Source organism: Podarcis erhardii (genome assembly GCF_964252035.2).
Source record: "Podarcis erhardii genome assembly, chromosome: 14".
Taxonomy (NCBI): domain Eukaryota; kingdom Metazoa; phylum Chordata; class Lepidosauria; order Squamata; family Lacertidae; genus Podarcis; species Podarcis erhardii.
In genome coordinates, this window is record NC_138503.1 from 45,765,422 (window position 1) to 45,784,718 (window position 19,297).

General features: G+C 48.1%; 1 protein-coding gene across 5 annotated transcripts; it reads right to left on the reverse strand.

The window, feature by feature from the left end:
* Positions 1 to 939: 939 nt before the first annotated feature.
* On the reverse strand, positions 940 to 19,112 carry LOC309329232 (alpha-N-acetylgalactosaminidase-like). Of its 5 annotated transcripts, none has more exons than XM_081839949.1 (8): positions 19,002 to 19,112; positions 16,169 to 16,340; positions 14,984 to 15,158; positions 12,852 to 13,029; positions 12,095 to 12,189; positions 10,452 to 10,613; positions 6,950 to 7,147; positions 940 to 1,803 (listed from the first exon to the last, which is right to left on the reverse strand). In XM_081839949.1, exons 2-8 carry the CDS (start codon positions 16,321 to 16,323, stop codon positions 1,543 to 1,545), a joined length of 1,224 nt encoding a protein of 407 aa, XP_081696075.1. In that variant the 5' UTR covers positions 16,324 to 16,340; positions 19,002 to 19,112; the 3' UTR covers positions 940 to 1,542. The 5 variants fall into 5 exon arrangements, with proteins under 5 accessions (XP_081696075.1, XP_081696077.1, XP_081696078.1 ...); XM_081839951.1 differs by lacking the exon at positions 19,002 to 19,112 and adding an exon at positions 18,358 to 18,545; XM_081839952.1 differs by lacking the exon at positions 16,169 to 16,340 and having other exon boundaries at positions 18,578 to 19,112.
* Between the last annotated feature and the right edge of the window lie 185 nt (positions 19,113 to 19,297).

Consider the following 19,297-nt stretch of genomic DNA (forward strand, 5'->3'; position numbering starts at 1 on the left):
TGTGCCCTCAGAGAGGTCAGGTCTGGCTGTCTCACACCCTTCAGGGCACCCAAAATCTGGGCTGTGTCTGATGATCACACGCAGCCCTGTAGCCACATTTGTGAACCTGCATTCTGCACAACTCCTGTTACTTCCTCTGGGACTCATGAAGGAGAAGACTGCATTGCAGATCCAGCTCCCAAACTCTTAGGTTTTCGCCCGCTCCATACATTTCAATGCAGAATAACATGCTCCGCTTACAACAAAATAAAATGCTATGTTGGTTGCAGTTCTTAAATGGGCAACTGTTTGCTTCTGAAATTATAAAGGCACAAACCTCTGTCACTGAAGAACACTTTTTTTGTTGTTGTTCTACGGATCGCGTAAATAAATTCCCCTACTACCGACTGCCTGAAGTTAGGTGGAAAGATAGTTAAAACCGACTGAAGGGGCTTTTCGGTGATGGGATGTTGCTGGGAAAGAGGCTCTTTTGCCAGATTAAGGCTGCAAGCGCACAATACATTTAAAGCACACGGCTTTCCCCAAGGAATCCTGGGGGAACTGTCATTTGTTAAGGGTACTGGGAACTGTAGCTCTGTAGGGGATAAACTACAGTTCCCAGGATTCTTTGTTTGCGTGTGGAGGGGGGGGGGAGGAATGTGTTTTAAATATATGGTGCATATGCAGACCATATCAAACCAGCAGATACCAGAAAGCATTCCTTTACTTACCTAGGAGAGCTACTTTCAAGTGCTAAGATATAGTTAAGAAACCCCTTTCCCCCTGCACAGAGATTCCATGTGCAGCATAGTGTGGGTTTGGGCTGTCTTGCAGTAAGAGAGACAAAGAGGGTTTGTAAGAAAGAGAAGCTGTGCTCCTGCGGCCCAGGAGGCGGGGGAACCCCTTCTCTCTGAACGGAAAGAAACGGAAAGAGAGCCAGGCCATCAGAGGACACAACCATACCATTAAAACCAGTACGACTTCATTGATTTGGGAGAGGGACTGGAGACCTGAGCGACAAAGGATAGGGCACTTCCATGATTTCCCAGGTAATCCTAATGAGGATGGAGGGAAGAATATGCACGTAGCTTCCAAACTGCCCCTGGTTCCTGCTACCTTCAAGGGCTGTGCTACACACAACACTTTTGCAGCAGTTGTTTTTCTGCATGGCTGAAGGTGCCAATGGACGGATCTGGGCCATTCTGCGCCATGCGCATAAGCTTTGTGCAGCAGTGGGAATTGCACCCTCCCTCTTGTGCAGTTTTGTGAGGCTAATCCAGAAAAGGTCATTTCCGTGGAGGCAGCTCCTTTGGGGTCCTGCAACTCTCTTCCACACAGGTAGGTACATACTTCTCAAGAGAGTTTTCTAAATATTCCCAAAACACCCAGAGAAATTGGGTGGAGGGTCCAGCTTTTCCATGGTCCTGTTTATCTCCTGCGCCCGTTGCCAAAGCCCTCCACAAGGAGGAAGAAGAAGCTTTCGTGCCTTGGCTGCTGATTTCCTTAGCTGCCGGCTTCCCTTGTGATATCTGAAGCACATTGAGTCCTAGCGGAAAGGGAAGATCAGCACAAAGGCCTGAGGAAGAACAGGACCACGCCGGTCGGAGGGACCTTGGTGCGAATGGGGTCGTTGAGCTTGTAGGTCCCCATGAACAACTTTTCCAGCACTTCATAGACCTTGTAGCCTGCCTTGCAGTCCAAAATGCCCAGAAGTCCCAGAGTCGTCACAATTGGCTTTGGTGCCCCATCAGTGCCATTGTTCATCACTGCTACTGCGAACTGGCCATTGACAAGGGGCCTCTTCCATACTTCCAAGTGTTGGCTCTGTCAGGCAGAGATGGGGAGAGGCTTGGTTACTGACTTTTAGCTTTATGCTGGGAAACTACTGGGTAACTCACACCTTAAAGATCTAAAATAATGCCACACCTGTTATAAACGCAATCAAAGACCTCCTGCAGGCACCACCTTATCAGAAGGTCAAGAGTTTGAAGAAGAGAAGAGTTTGGATTTGATATCCCGCTTTATCACTACCAGAAGGAGTCTCAAAGCAGCTAACATTCTTCTTTCCCTTTCTCCCCCACAACAAACACTCTGTGAGGTGAGTGGGGCTGAGAGACTTCAGAGAAGTGTGACTGGCCCAAGGTCACCCAGCAGCGGCATGTGGGGGAGTGGGGACGTGAACCCGGTTCACCAGATTACAAGTCTACCGCTCTTAACTTAAGTGTGACTGGCTCTCCAATGTGTCTGTCATGGACTGGCTGACTGGAGACAGAGGAATGGTGGGAGACACCAGCTGGGGAACCCCCGAGGGGAAAAGGCTCAGAGCCTGGGGATTGGTGGTGGGATGACGATGACTGGTCAGGGAGAGAAAAGAGAGCAGATTGGAAGGAGCAGGTGTTGGAAGCAGAAGAGGCAACAGGGTTTAGTGAGAAGGGAGAGTCTGTGCCAGAGAGCAGTCCAGAGTCAAAAGCAGAAGCGGTGTGTGTGTGTGTGTGTGTGTGTGTGTGTGTGAAGAAGCAGAGTTGAGACAGGCTGTTGAAGAAGCCAGGGAGTCTCCCCCTCCTGCTGCCACCAGCTCCCCTCCATCCTGATCTCCTAGAACACGCAGAGAAAGGAAAAGAGCAGAGCAGAGATGGGTTGTGCATAGACACAGCTGCAACTGCTTTGGAAAGACCCCTGAAGACGAGAAGCCTTAGAGAGTGGTGGCAAGGCAGGGACCTTCAGCCCTTGCAACTGCCTCACTGAGGGCACAACCTACTGGGAAGAGTTGTTGTGATCACAAGGCCTGAGCTGTTTTGGTTTCTTTGAATAAAGAGCTAACTGTGCTGACAGTGTTTTCTTTATTGTTGACCTACGCTCGACTCCGGGTCCTGACACATATGATGTAGGAATCCAGCCTACTCTTATGAATTCCCTCCCTTTACACCAGGTGTGAGGGAGCTTTGGCCCTCCAGGCGTTGATGAACAACAACTCCCACCGTCTCTCGTCACTGACTATGTTTGCTGGGGCTGATGGGAGTTGAGGTTCGGCAACATCTGGCAGGCCAAAGGTTCCCCACCCCTACGTTGCATACTAGTCAGGCGCCATCTTTGTCATCTTTTCGGCACCTGCTGAATACTTTTCTCTTTCAACAAGCCTTTCAAGTGGAGAGCTTTCTGCCACTCAGCATCAGAACTGTTTTTGAACACAGAATTGTTTTTAAATGTTTGCATTGTGTTTATTTATGTAACTGGTTTTAGGCGTGTTTACACTTTTCTTTTTTATGGTTGCAGCTCACAATCTGCATTACAATTGACTTTCGTACAGCGCCCAGTCATTTGGACATTGGATAAATATTTATCACTGGGCATTGCCATCGCCACAATTACCATTCATTCATAAGCTGCTGCCTTGACAATGTGTACAGGAAATGGCAGCGATTCCGCCCAAGCCATCTGGCACCGGTCTGCTTTCTCAAAGGGTCTGGTGACCTACAATGCACACAATCTCTGCCCTGCGCCTACCAACAAAATTCGTAGTTGCCTTATACTGGGTCAGACCCACTGACTGGCAAAGGCTTTTCAGGGTTTCAGGCAAGGAGATGGCAGGAATGGAACCTGAGACTATTTGCATGCGAGGCAGAGCTATGCAGACTTCCGCTCCTTCTTGAGGTCACTGTCCATGCAACTCTGCAGGGATGTGATACATACAGAAGTGGAGGAGTTTGGGGGAGACAGTGATGGTGTTACTCCTGATGGTCAGCATTTGAGGGCCGGCTTCTGATAGGAAAATGACTGTGGCCAGTGCTGTAGCATAGGAAGTGACAATAAACTCTTTATTAGCAAAACAGCATCTGCACAGGAGTGTCAGGCCAATGAGCAACTCAGGTCTTGCCCCCATGAAGCAGTTGAAGAGACTAAAGATCCCTGCCTCCCCACAGCTGTCTAAGTCCCCCTCCTCTCCAGGTATTTCCCCCCAAGCAGCTGTATCTGTCTTTTATGCCTCTCCTGGTTCTGGGGGACAAGCGGGGAGTGGAGCTCATCACAGCAGGCGGGGAAGACACTCATGACTCTTCATCTCTGCTTCTTGGCCTCCCTCCTCTCCCACTTCAGCTTCTGCCTCTGATTCTGCACTGCTCTCTGTTAAAGACTCTCCCTGCTCACTAAGTCCTGTTATCCCTTCAGCTTCCGACACCTCCTCTTCCCAGTCTTCTCCCTCTGACCGCTCATCATCATCCCACCATCACTCCCTGGGCACTGTGTCTTCTTCCCAGCTGGTTCCTCTGACTAGTCCTATGCACCCAGACAGTGCTTGACAGCACAGGACTGCAGTGAATGGTTACAACATGGGCTTCTTTCAAGCTGGGGACAGGAAACCTGTAGCTCTCCAGAAGCTGCTGGACTACAACTCCCATCATCCCTGAACACTGCTCCCGCTGGCTGGGGCTGATGGGTACTGGGAGTCTGACAACATCTGGAGGCCCGCAGGCCAACCAAACCTGCTCAAGCAGAGTTCTGGCTATAGCCACCAAATTCCCAGTATTGGCACAACCTAATCCGGGGTGTGACAAAGAGAGTGCACAGAGCTATTATTAGGTTCGATACTCTGCTTAATTATTACCCTGCTGTGCCTATCAATCCTAGGAATTGGTTATGTGTGTGGGGGAAACCTGCAGGCCGTGACTATCAGCAGGTATCACACTCACAGCTGGAGCCTCATTACAAAATGGGGTGTGGCTCCCATTGATTTGGGATCAGGTGGAAGGGTGGCCCGTGTGTGGGAGGGACAGATATCCGGGGGAGGAGGTGTCGCCGGAGTAATATTAATGACCAAGAAGGTAAGAAAACAAATTGCCTGCTGGTTGCAGGAAGGAGCGGGAGGGCAACGCGCTAAGTCGCGATGCTGATCGAGTTCACATGCCACAAGGGATGAGTGCGTGCGAGGACAATTACGGAAAGAAGGAGCCGGGAGCCTGATGCTGGCCAAGGTGGCCCCAGGAGACTCAAAAGCCCAAGCTGGATCCTGCCACAAAGCCAGCTGCTGCTGTGTCATCCAGCGCTTCAGTGGCCATGTGGGAACTGCTCCTAACTGCTCCTGCTCATTTGTGGCTCTTTCTTCCCCTCTGTTTACCTTGAATAGAAAAATGGTTACGCAGGACATCCCGTTTCTGGTTTCCTGGTTTTAGAGCTTCTGCCCAACTTGGAAAATGCCACATGTTGTTTTTCTTACAAACTGGCATTGCTCAGTCTCTCCCGCCCCTCCCATGTCCCTCAGCTGTTTATGGCGATGTCCAGCATTCAGGGAAGAGCTGTGCCTCAGCGGTAGAACATTTGCTTTGCCAAGAGAAGGCCTAAGGTTTGAGGAACAACCCCTGCCAGTCAGTGCAGACAATACTGACTTAGATGCATATTGGCAGAAAGCAGCTTTCTATGAATTACTCTGCAGCGTTTGACATGAGAGAGAAGGCTAAGAAGCAATCTGTGTAGGCAAGCAAAGAAACATCAACAAAGGCTTCATTGTATTATTGTATTAATCACCTTCTAAACCTCTGTCTCAAGGCCACTTACACATAAAACAGAAACAATATTCCTGGGACTCTAGGAATCCTGCTGCGACCCCATCTTAGCGCCAGAGCACCTGCTTTGCAGGCAGGGCCCAGGTTTTATCCCTGCCACCTCCAGTTAAAGCAAGGGTGGGGGACCGAAAGCCCAGGGACCAGATGAGTCCCTCCATGCCACTCTAGCTGGTGCTCAAGACTCTCCCCAGGCCACACCCGGGAGGGCTGCCCGGTTGGCGCTGACCCGTGACACAGCCTTTTCAGTGGTAGCTCCCCAGTTGTGGAATGCCCTCCCTGGTGAGGCGGCCTCGCTACATTATTGCTAACCTTCAGGAGGGAATGGAAAACACTCCTGCTTTTGCTGGCTGAAGAATACTGTTCCTGGCAACCCTGAGATCAGTGGATGAAAGTACCGTATTGGTCCGAATATAAGTCACACCCGAATATAAGCTGCACGTTTAAGATTGGAGGGAAAGAAAAGAAAAAATACCCAAATATAAGCCGCGTCGCTGCTCCTGGCTGCATATTGGATGGGGGGGGAGGGAGCTGCGCTGCGTTGCCATTGGCCTCTCCCCTTCCTCACCCTCTCTCCCTTCCTGGCCTTGGGGGAGAGGATGGCGGACCACGCACAGGGTGGGGGCCGCTTTGCCGTGTTCCTGGCTGCATACCGTAAGATTGAGAATATAAGCCACACTTTAACTTTTCACAGTTGTAATGGGGGGGGGGGGGAGTGAGACTTATATTCAGGCCAATACAGTACGCTTTTTATTGTGGTTGGTGTTTAGAATGCTTTAATCTGTTTTGGAACGTTTTTGCTTTGATTTTTAATTGTATATCTTTTTGCAGCCCTGGGGTGCATGGGAAGAAGGCAGCGATATAATTTTAATTAAATGATGAGAATAATAATAATAATACTCCCTTCCATCTCTCCTCAAGTGATTCTGCCTGGTTGGAATGCCTTCCTGAACTAGGAGAACGCCTCATGTTTGCCTGGCTGGAGAGGTGTGTGTACAGTAACCTCGGACTCCTACACAGCTGACTTTCGTCAGATAACTTGCTTCACTCACTTCCCCTGGCTCCACCCACTGTCCCATTGACCACACCCATTTTGCCTTTGGCTCCACCCACCACAGGCACACAGCTTTCAGACTGCAAAGAGGTTCCCAGGACCTGAGTTGAAGGATCTTGGGGGACAGGGAATTGTGAACAGGGGGACTTAAGACCTTGGAGAGCTGCTGCCAGTCAGAATAGGGGATGCTGAGGTAGATGGACTAAATCCGGCCCTGGCACAAGGTGGCTTTGTATGTCCATATGCAGCTTAGCTGCATGGACAACCCATTCCATGGATGACATGTTTTCAGGCTCTTGCAACCACCCTAAGGATAAAGAACGCTACTGCTCAGGTCCCCATCTCAGTGACTCAGTAACCATACCTTTGCAATACGCTTCCCTTGAATCCCCAGATTGTCTTGGTTGATGTAGATGAGCAGTGGGTTCTGCAAGATGTTCTTGGCCTCGGTCGAGATAGTCCGCAAGTTACAGGACATGAAGAAAGGGGCTGCCAGCACAGCCCACAGGGCCACCTGCACTTTCGACTGCTCGTAGCTCAGGCCAAAGTTACCAATGATCAGCTGGGGGGAAAAACACAACACAAGAGAAAGAATATTTTATTCAGCAGAGTGTCATCTTCTAGAGCAGTGTTTTTCAACCACTGTTCCGCGGCACACTAATGTTGCCTGGTGTGCCGTGGGAAAAAATTAAAAATTCGAAAGATTTTTTTTTTTTTTTTAAAGTCAAATTTTCGCCCACTAGGCGGGCGCCGGACTGTATCCACCCTGTTTTCCATCCGTCCTGGGTGGGGATCAGATTGGATGGGATCGGATGAGAGCAGACAGGCAGTCCGCTCTCATCCGATTCCCCATAGAGAGCAGCGGGGCTCTGACATCTCTGACACACAGTGCGGAGACGGAGCTGTCATCCGCCGGCTCAGCGGGGATCAGCGGATCGATCCCCGCTGAGCAGAGAACGGTCCGCAACGTTTTTGTTTGCCATTAAAGAAAAAAATATTAAACATTTTCTAATGGTGGTGTGCCTCGTGATTTTTTTCATGAAACAAGTGTGCCTTTGCCCAAAAAAGGTTGAAAAACACTCTTCTAGAGGAAGAGAAACACAAAAGGGAAAAATGATTTACAGCTTCGAAACCGGATCCTGAATGTAAAGACAAATTGGAACGAGTTTATCCCTGATTAGGGATAATTACCTTGTGGTAACACAGAGGCAGGTTTTGGTTGCAGTGTTGTGGAATGCCCTCCCTGCTGAAACATCACAGCCCTCCATATGTGCTGGCATTCCTCCAGCCCAACACCTGTTTAGGTAAGTGTTCCCCTGAACGGAATATGCGGTTTTATTGCTTTAACTGTTCAATGGTATTCATTATCATACTTTTTAATGGTTGATTGTATGTTTTAATGCCTTAATGGATTTGTTAATTGTGTACTTTAATTATTTACTGATTTTAATCATTGTAAAACACTTGGAAGCCATTTTGGCAAACAAGTGATATATAAATCAATAATAAATACAGCATCTTAAATATTCATAGGGCACCTTTCCAAGTGAGTCATTACAACTACTAGCTGCCAAGGACTTGCAGAACGAGGTATTCTTATTTTGCCATTTGTAATAATAATAATAACTAGAAGACTGCCATTTTCTACAATGAATTACTGGCTTGCAAAGCCCTTTGTTTATACACACGCCAGTAAACCATGCAGTAACCTTCAAGGTGGGCCACTATCCCTGGGGACTGCTGAGTATGGGCACCACTAAGAGTGGAGGGCAGTCCTGACTCAGGGGGGGCACAATTCATGGGGGAGTTCTGCTGAATGAGCTGATCAGCTCCCATCATCCCTGACTGCTGGCCATGGTAGCTGGGGCTTGGGAGCCCTGCCACAATTGCAGAGGCACACATTGCCCATCCCTGCTTAAGACAGCATCTTCCAGCAATGTAGACCACTTTCTTAGGATCTGTGTCAATGTCCCCTTTGGATAGGTAGATTCCTATCAAATTCATGTTGATTCTTTTTGTACACTTTGAAGTTTTTCTTGCAGTCAAGCAGTATATAAAAATAGTGTCAAATAAATCAATAAATTTCTACCTGTGGGCAGAGAAACTTGAAAGGCAGTACAGGTGTATCTTGGTTTTTGAACAGCTTAGTTCTTGAATGTTTTGGCTCCCAAACGCCACAAACCTGGAAGTGAGTGTTTCAGTTTGCAAAACATTTTTGGAAGCCGAACGTCCGATGGGGCTTCCACAGCTTCCGACTGGCTGCAGGAAGCTGGCTGCAGCCAATCAGAAGCCGCGCTTTGGTTTTCGAACGTTTGAAAGTTGAACAGACTTCTGGAACGGATTCCGTTTAAATTCCAAGATACGACTGTTATAGGAATTAAAAGTGCTGGAAATTAAAAGGAAGCTCTGCAGAACAGAGGAAGGAAAACACCCTCTAGTGGTTACTTGGAGTGTGCAGGTTGTCAAGCTTGGTTTAGGGATTTCCCTGCCTCTCTTATCATTTGCAGTCCAAATGCCCTCCTAAATCAGACCTACAGTCTTCTTTTCTCAGATTGCCTTGGAGCTATTATAAGAAGTGCAGATTCTGGATCAGACTGAAGCCCTTCTCACCGACCATTCTGTCTCCAGAGCAACCACTCAAGATATCTCTGGGAAATACGTGACTGCAGCACGCAAGGTGACAGCCATTCCTCGCGGTTTGTTCCCAACAGCCAGAATTCAGAACTGTTTCTGTGCATGAAGGTTCTGCAGGGCAACATTCTGTCCTAGATGTTATTTGGCATCTAAAGGAAGCCACTGGGAGCAGACTTTAGGAGCATGGCGCCATCAGCATACTGATGACATGCAGCTCTAGTTCTCTGAATAGGAGAGGTCATGCAAGACCTGGACTGGTGCCTTCATGCTCTGGGCACCTGTGGACTGGATGAGGGGCAATAAAGTGAGTTTGGATCCTGGCAAGGCAGATGCTCTGTGGGTAAACGGTGCTCAAATTCATGTTGCCTGTTCTGGACAGGGCTGTGCTCCCTCTAAAGGTACATAGCTCCCCCATCCTCAGAGGAAAAAGGACATGGACTCCAAGGCTGTATTTGCTTGGGAGGATAGTGTGCCTTCTGTGAGGGCCTTTGCAAGTCCCAGCACCAGAGGAGTTCACAGTGACAGCACCTCTCTAGCGTTGCCTTCCAAAAACACCAGCTCAGAGGAGCTAGTAGAAACTTGGCCTTCCTACACCACTGGCTGTTGAAACTATCAGGGACCCTTTAAGAGTAGAGGCTCCACTTACTATGGGAAGGGAAAGCTGCCAAAAGGAGACTGCAGGCTGATTTAAGGCTCAGTCTGAGTTTGAAGGATGTTGGAGCAACGTTCAGGCCTTCCTTATCGGACTGTCAGACTATGGGAGCTATCCAGGGTGCTACCTGGCTTGCCTTCTGACCTCTGCGTTGACTGACCTTATTTACCTAGACTTGCCCCCTGCCTTGTCTGGCCTGGCCTTGCTGGGGGCCTGATCCTGGTTTGACCTGACTTTCTGGAAGTGGTGCTGGCAATCTGTAACCTGGCTATCCCTGGCTTCTATGCCTGGAACATGCTCCTCACTGGGGTTAGAACCCTGCCCCTACACCTCCCGGTAAGTCCAAACAGAAAAATATTTTCCCATGTCTAATATTTTCTGCCCCGGGACAGAAATCTTTCCAGAACACCTTTGGATGTCTGCCTTCTGCAGTCTCTTCTGTGCATTGATGTTGCTATTGTGTTTCTGTCTTCTCCCTAAAAGCAATGGTCTACAATCCTAGTACTGCCCTTATGTTTCTCTTACAGCCTACAAGAATTCTAAGCAGAAGAGACGGCAGTATGGGAAGAGTTGGCTTTACCGTATCAGGATCATTCCACCTTCCCGGTCCTGCAACAGGCTGAATTATGTCCTGATGATTTCCATACCACTCAATGATGTGGAAGAGGCTGTCCCAAGAGTCTTCGATATCACCAAAATTTCTCCACAGGTTACATATTTTGCCAAGTAAGGTATAATTCACCTGGATAAAAACAACAGAGACACAACGGCACAGACCTTGCTAGGAATCTGGTTCTGCCTGTGCGCTTGCTTCTGCACTCAAGCAGTACAAGTTCACAGGCTGAGCAAATGAACAGATACTAATCTTATAACTAACAGCTGTTGGGTCAAGTACAGCCCCTTGTCCCGACCACATCTGGACCAATGCAGACAAGCGACTGGTGAAGCACATACAAGTGATATACAATAACACTCCTCGCTAACTAGCTGTCTAGGCAAACTATGATTGCAGACCTGTTCTCTGTCTCAGATGCTTGGAGCAACAGTGTAATCCACCCCCTGTCCCTTCTTGACTGCCCGCCCCCTGGCTGATGCAGTCCCATTGCCTTTAGCCATGGGTAGACAAACTAAGGCCCGGGGGCTGGATCTGGCCCAACCACCTTCTAAATCCGGCCAGTGGACAGTCCGGGAATCAGCGTGTTTAGCATGAGTAGAATGTGTGCTTTTATTTAAAATGCATCTCTGGGTTATTTGTGGGGCACAGGAATTTGTTCATTTCCCCCACAAAAAATATAGTCCGTCCCCCCACAAGATCTGAGGGACAGTGGACCAGCCCCCTGCTGGAAAAGTTTGCTGACACCTGCCTTAAGCCTTTCCTTTAATGAGGAACCAACAGAAGAGGGAATGCCCAGGGGTTTTCCAAAGACATGACCCCCCTCTTGGAGCTCTCCAGGCCCTCTTGCAGCTCATCTCTTGACTCCTGCTCTTTCCCCACTTGCTCTGGCTGCCTGATCTCCTACTCCTGACTCCTTCTCTACCAGAAGCCACTTCATGGGTGGCACAGAACCACACAGACCAGCAGCCCCTTTCCCTGGAACTTCCTCCTTCCATACTGTCTCTTCTGTCAACAAATTTCCCCACACCTCAGGCCCCTGCCTGTCCCTGACACCCCTTGAAGGTGGCCATCCATCTCCATGCACAGCCTGAAGGTGAAGAGAGGAAAATGCCAGGCTGGTTGTTGGGCAGCAATGGAGTGGTGTTTGCCATCACCCCGTCCCCCTTCCCCCAGACTGGCAAAAGCACTTGCTGACCGGGGTTCTATCCAGACACAGAAGCCCCCATTTATGAAACACATCTTGTCTCCTATCTCTACCCATGGAATAAATGGTCCCATGGTCTTGAGAATGTTGCCTGTCCCAGGGCAAAGGCAGAGACACAGAAAGAAGAAGAAGAAGAGTTTGGACTTGATATCCCGCCTTTCACTCCCCTTCAGGAGTCTCAAAGCGGCTCACACTCTCCTTTCCCTTCCTCCCCCACAACAAACACTCTGTGAGGTGAGTGGGGCTGAGAGACTTCAAAGAAGTGTGACTGGCCCAAGGTGACCCAGCAGCTGCATGTGGAGGAGCGGAGACTCGAACCAGGTTCCCCAGATTACAAGACTACCGCTCTTAACCACTACACCACACTGGCTCTTCACCACACTGAAACAGGTGCATAAATTACCTTCGGCGGAAGCCCCCCCTCGTAGGCAGGCCAGCTGCAGGAAAAGGCAATGGGCCGTCCTGTTTTGTTCAGTGCTGCACTCATCTTTGGGTAGCCTGGGCAATAAAGAAAGACAGGGCTGTCAGCGGGCTGTTTTTAATGCTGACAAAAGCAGTGGCAGCTGGTTTGCTGGAACCGGCGGGGTGGAAAGCAGGGAAGCCAACAGCAGGTGGCACCAGAGCAAATGGTATCATTCTCATCCTCTTCCCTGCTAAGTTCTGCAAACACAACAGGGAGCCTAAGGAAGAGGAGGAAGGTGACAGGCAGTGCCCCCCCCCACTGGCTGGAAGTAAGGAGGGAGGGAGGGAGGGAGGTGGGGGTTAGCTGAGGTCAGACAGAGCTTGATGGGCCCCATTTGCCCAAATGAACCAGCCTCCGCTGTTAAAATGACACAATGTCTATGCAGGGATGCTGAAGCCCACTGATTTCCAAAGACATTGGTACATCTAACTCAACACTAGCATCTACTGTAACTCTATTTTTGTAAACCGCTTTGAGTTTTGTTTCATTTTTTAATCAGGCGGTGCATAAATCTTATGCAATTAACAACTAAACAGGACTGCTAGTGCTAAAAAGAACTACAAAGCAAAACCATTTAATGTACCCACTGCCTTTGTGGATTGCTCCATTTAAAAAAAGGGACAATCTCGGATTTGCCGGCTTCAACTGAAAATCCCCTCCTTCCTGCGATCCTTCCTGTTTATTGACAAGCACGAACCTGCTGCCTTGATGGAAGAATTGGAGAAGCAGCCATCCAGCTTCAGCATGTCAACCCCCCACTCGGCAAAGGTCTTTGCATCTGTCTCAATAGTATCCAGGGTCGTCCCAGGGTAGCCTGAGCAGGTCTTGCTGCCCAGGTCACTGTAGATGCCAAACTTCAGGCCTTTGGAGTGAACCTGGGTGAGAAGGGGCAAGAAGGAGCGCCATGACCCCAGAGTCCAGTGGGGACCATGACACAGAGTCAGAAGTTACAGTGATACCAGCTCAAGAAATGGGCCATGTTCCCGACTCTGAGCATGATGCTGGGGATCCTGAGGCTGACAGGCTCAGCAATCTCCTACAGTTAATGAACCTTTTTCAGCTCAAGGTCCACATTTTCTTCTGGGCAGACTTCCAAAGCCCATGTGCCACTGGTTGGTGGAGCCAGAGGCAAAACTGGATGGAGCAAAAATACAAATTTTAACTTTTTTTTTGTCAACTCTCTTATTTGCTATTGTCATATCAGCTTACTTTGCACACAGGTATTGAATCAGCACAACTGACAACAAAACAAAAATTCGTACAAGTGCAAATTTCCCGGAGAGCAAACACAACTGTTAAGTCTTCATTGCATTTCAAATAATGCAAAGGAGACAGAATCATTTAGTTTGCTAAATATAAAGGTAAAGGTAAAGGGACCCCTGACCGTTAGGTCCAGTCGTGGATGACTCTGGGGTTGTGGCGATCATCTCGCTTTATTGGCCGAGGGAGCCGGCGTACAGCTTCCGGGTCATGTGGCCAGCATGACTAAGCCGCTTCTGGAGAACCACCGTTTACCTTCCCGCCGGAGTGGTACCTATTTATCTACTTGCACTTTGATGTGCTTTCGAACTGCTAGGTTGGCAGGAGGAGGGACCGAGCAACGGGAGTTCACCCCGTCATGGGGATTCAAACTGCCTACCTTCTGATCGGCAAGCCCTAGGCTCTGTGGTTTAGACCACAGCACCACCCACGTCCCAGTTGCTAAATATGCTGCATCTGAATTAAGGATCATCTTGAAAAGTCTGTTTTGAGGTGAGTTCAGTTTTGACCTTTATACAGCTTCTATACATATTCACACACCCCTCTCTATCCTCCATCCAGACAAGTAAGAGGTGCTCCCAGAGTTCAGGGACCCATTCCAGTGCACCCGCTGGAGCACACTGCTCACTGGGAGCTCTTTTGGTGCTGAGACAACTAACTTGCCTCTTTGTGCCTTGTGGGCTCCTCCTCAAGGGCAGAAAAAGACTTAAGAGTTCAATTTGTGGCGTGTATGCTTTCCATTTGGCTCTGGTTAAAATGTTTTGGCTGAAATTAAGTGAAAAGTGTGTGTCTTTCTGGCCCAATTTGCACAGCACAGAAAGTTGTGCAATCTCATTCAGGACATGCCAGAGTCAGTAGGCGTCTGGTGCCTGTTGAAAAATCTTACTCTAGCAGGCATTGTAACTGAATACTGATTTTGTCATTTTAACTCATTTTCATGGTACCTCTGGTTACATACTTAATTCGTTCCGGAAGTCCGTTCTTAACCTGAAACTGTTCTTAACCTGAAGCACCACTTTAGCTAATGGGGCCTCCCACTGCTGCCGTGCCACCATGGCACAATTTCTGTTCTCATCCTGAAGTTCTTAACCCGAGGTACTATTTCTGGGTTAGCGGAGTCTGTAACCTGAAGCGTATGTAACCCGAGGTACCACTGTATTGACTTTCTTGTACACTGCAATTAAGTGGCGTATAAAATGTTGAAATAAATAAAAACCAATACACAAGAGGGCTCTTTCATGCCTTCTTGTTTTTGCCAAAAGGAAACAAACCATGATCCTGGCTTGCTGTGTCTGAATTAGGCATCGTGGCTTATTTTGCTCCATTAAAGCACAACTAGCAAGCCAAGAAACCATGAATACATTAATACTATTAATTAAATTGGTTAACCAATTGTCACACAAAAATAGCATATGTAGAAGCACTTTTGCACATACAAAGTCTGTAAGAAATACATAAAGCTATCCCCTCTGTAAACTACAGCAGAAGCTTAATCTTAAGTAGCTTTTTTCTTGCAGCTTTTAGAGAAATCTGAAAGCTTTCAGAACAAATGCATTTTATTGAACTTACGTAATCGGCAAGGGCTTTAATGCCACTGGGAAACCTTTCGGGGTTTGGCTGCAACCTGCCTTGTGCGTCTCTTTTATTTGCTGCCCAGCAATCATCCAGGTTGACATACTTGTAGCCGAGCCGCAACCATCCATCGCCAGCCAGCCTGTCTGCCATAGCCTTGATCAAGTGTTCACTGTTAATGAACAAGTTAGAAAGCTAGTGTGAACAGGGCCTTGCTATGTAAGATGGCCGGTTTGAAAAGCCACCCTTTATCAACTCTTTCTGGAGCTGCTCTGCCTAATGTGATTGAACTTGACAAACATCAGCCTAGACTAAAACATAACATGTTGAAAACAAAAACGAAAAAACCCAAGATTTGCAGAGATGATCTATATGATGCTGGAACTTAGCTGCGTAGAGAGGAACACAGAATTGTCATGCAAGCCCTTTAAAAGAGGGCTGGTTATAAAAAGCCTTTTGATAAAATGGAATCTTCAGGAGACATTATTAACATTAGGGCAACCAAGGCACTGATTAAACAGGCTGCAAATTGCAACAGTACAATTGAAGCCTAGGTTTGTTTAGGTAGAGCAATGGAAGAGTCTCACAATCTCTATTTAAAAGAGTGGAAACAACTTGTTTAAAGTTAGCCTCAGCAAAGCAATGCCCACCATCTGAAAAATGTTTTGTTGCCTCATTGTGGGATGAGACATGGGCGGACTTCCCTGAAGCTTCCCTGAAGGTATTGGGGGGGGGGGGCCTCTTAGGCAGGGGGAAAGAGAAGACTGTGCCAGATCTCATTGCTGTGTTCTTGGTTTCAAAGGGATATAAGTGTGGGGAGCTGAAATAAGCCTGCAGGTGCATCTGTTCAAGTAAGCTAAAATTTCCTTAGGACACTGGTGTAGTTTTCCTCATTAGAATGATAGGTTCCAAAAAACTTAAGGTTCAAGCCACGAAGAGTAGCATGTGTGTTTCATGCACCTTCAGTTGATGCAGACTTCAGGTAAAAACCACAGGCAGACAACCCCTACCATTGCATTAATGGTTCGCTAGGATGTAAAGAACAAACCAAACCAGTGGAATTCCTCACTTTATGACCATTCCCCCCTCCCTGCAATTCTCCCCCCCCCCCAAAGCTATTGTTTTAATAACAGCATCCAAATCAACAGCTTCAGTACAACTTTTTCAGCACATTTCCCCCACCTGATGCAGTTGTCAGGATCATTTTTGCAGTCTGTGTTACATCTAAAACGTTCCCAAGGCACCCAGCCCATTGGCGGAGTCTTCAGCAGTCCGTTATCCAGGGAAGCACAGCAGGCTGCAAGGCCCAGCAATATCCCCAGGGAAAAGTGCAACATGATTCAGACACCACCCCCTGTAAAAATCAGAAGAGGGGACATCTGATCATGGGAGGTGGAGCAAGGTTGTTTTCTCCTGCTCTGGAGAGTAGAACCTGAACCAATGGCTTCCAGTTAGATTCAAGAAGATTCTGACTAAACACCAGGAAGAACGATCTGATAGCAAGAGCTGTTCGATGGTGGGACAGACTCCCTCAGAAGGTGGAACCTCCATTGGAGGCTTTTAAGCAGAGGTTGGATGGTCATCTGTCATGGAAGCTTGATATGAGATTATTGCATTGTAGGTGGTTGGACTAGATGATGCTCGGAGTTCCTTCCAACTGTACGATTCTATGATTCTATAATAATCCAACATATTACTTCATTTCAGTGGTTTCAAATAATTTCTGATGTTTGAGGCTCCTTATATGCATCTTTGGTCACCACAGGCAAAGACAATAAGCAAATGGGAAGCAAAAGAAGAGGTACCATGCTGCCTTTTCCAATTCCAATTTACTAAGCAATAAGCACCTCTAGTACAGCATTTATTTATTATTCCATTTATGACTCACTTCCCAGGAGGCAGCATGGAGCAATTAACAGTAGAACAAAACGACATGTCAAGCAATTGCATGCATAAAAACCAATTAAAATAGTTTCTTATATACATATATATATATATTGTACATACAAACAAACACATATACATATCCATATACACACGAAAGCACATATAAAATAAATTCAAATTCAGAACACATACCTACTGAGATAATTACAATTGTTATTATTTTTACCCGCCCTTCACCAGCAGGCCCCAGGGCAGGTTACAATCATTTAAAATTAGAATTAGAAACAGCTAAAACAGATTACATTCACAAGAGATGAATATATATATATGAACACTATATATTGAAGATGCCACACCCACCTCTGCAGGGAGGGGTTTCTGCAACTTAGGGGCAACCACAGAGAATGCCCTCTCCTGGGCCACCCCCACCCCCACCCTTCCAAGGGTGGTGGAACAATCAAGATGGCTCGCTCTGTTTATCTTAACACCCAAGATGGGCTGTAAGGAAGGAAGTGGTCTCTCGGATACTTGAGGCCTAAGTCATTTAGTGCTTTAAACACAAAGGTAAGAACCTTGAATTGGGACTGGCAAGCAATGCAGCCGTTTTAGAACAGGAATTACCATATGGGTTCTAATTGGAACTCCGATTAGTAATCTGGCCACTGCATTTTGGACCAATTAAGGTTTCCAAGTTGTTTTCAATGACAGCTCCGGGTACAGTGTATCAAAATAACCCACTCTGGAAGGATCTGCAGCTGGGGTATAGCAGGATAAAGGCAACCTTAGTCACTGAGGCCACCAGGGCCTCAAGTAACAATGTTGGTTGGACCCAGAAGTACCCCCAAGCTATGAACCAACTCCTTGCAGGGAAGTACTACTCTGTCTAGAACCCTGTCTTGCTATTTTCTGGACTCAGTGAATAACACCACTGTCTCTTAGAGAGTCAGATCTCCATTTAGGAGAGACTTTTAGAACATACTCAATAGGCACCAAAATAACAGAGAAGGCATCTGTCTGATATAAAACTAGTGAGAGTTAAGGACACAAGAACCTGCTGGATCAGGTCCATAGCCCAGGATCCTGTTCTCATGGTGGGCACCTAGATGGCGTTGGAAAACCCAGATATTTCCAAAGGGCGAGTGTCACCACACTAAAGGCCTGATTCCAACATTGTGCTGAATGAACCCCCTGATAGGATGGTTATCTGCTGGATGCCTTCTCACGCAGAACACAATGATGGGGTTGGGAACATAAATGATGAGACAATCTCATCCCCTGTATATCACCCAAAAAAAACTTCTGATCACTCCTTTATGCTTGTGGCATGAATTACTGCTTAAATCCCTGCTGAATTAAGTTTTCTGCCGGAATTCCTCCACCTCCCTGCCTACTCATCAGGTTAGGCAATCCTAGCCACCAAAGTGCATTCACACGCTTGTGGAATCTCATAAGCATGCCACCCAAACCAGTATGCAACAAAACACAATTTTGAGCTGATGGCACTGCACACTGGGGACTCTCTCAATGATGGCTTCCCTGCTGCTGTGCCCTTGTCTGGATAAGGCCAGCCACTACATTTTGGCTGCAAAAGTGAGCAAGTCTGACGACTAAAACAGGTTTCAAAGGTGCCAGAATTATGACCTTTAAGTTTTTGAATTTCCGTATTGTGATTTTTTTTTATTAATGCGTAGGGAGCCATTTTACCCCTTCTCTGTGCGATTCCCCTCACTGCATTTAGGGTTTTGAATGGCCTTTTCGAGCGTCATCAGAGTGACGTCACAAGGGCTGACTGTGACGTCAGTCGGAGAAAGAAAACGCCTCCACTTATCATCGAGGGCCCTTTAAAACACGCCCCCTCGGGAAAGCTCCTCCCATGTTCCAGGAGGGTCGTGCGCAGGCGCATTGTCCCTGGTGGTTTGAAGGCGGGAGGGTACGCGAGGCCACCACAGCCCGCATGCGCAGTACAGCCGGCTCTCTTTTCTCCTCAACCTGACAGCCGGTCACGTTCCCCTCCTGAGACAAACGCCGGTGACTAACCCTTCGGGTAAAAAAGGATGGCAGGCGACGCCCGCACCCCATCTACCAGCGGCGCCCCCTGGAAAGCCTCCCGCACCCCCGCCTCATTTACCCGCCTTTCCTCAGGAACACAGAGCAACTCTAATTCCCGGTCAGGGGAAGGGCGGGACTCGCAGAGATCGGCGGTTGGCCGGACGCACGCGCCCTATCAGCGGCGCCGACGCATAGCACGGCAGCCAACGGCGGGAGGGCTCCTGTCGGTTCGACCAATGAGGAGGCGGCGAACGAGGCAGCGGAGGCGTGCCCTGGGAATCAAACGCCAGCCAATGGGAAGCGGCGGCATCTCTGTGAGGGGAAGCGAGCGCGGCGTCCGAGGCCCCGCCTCCCATAGAGCCCACGTCGCTCCCC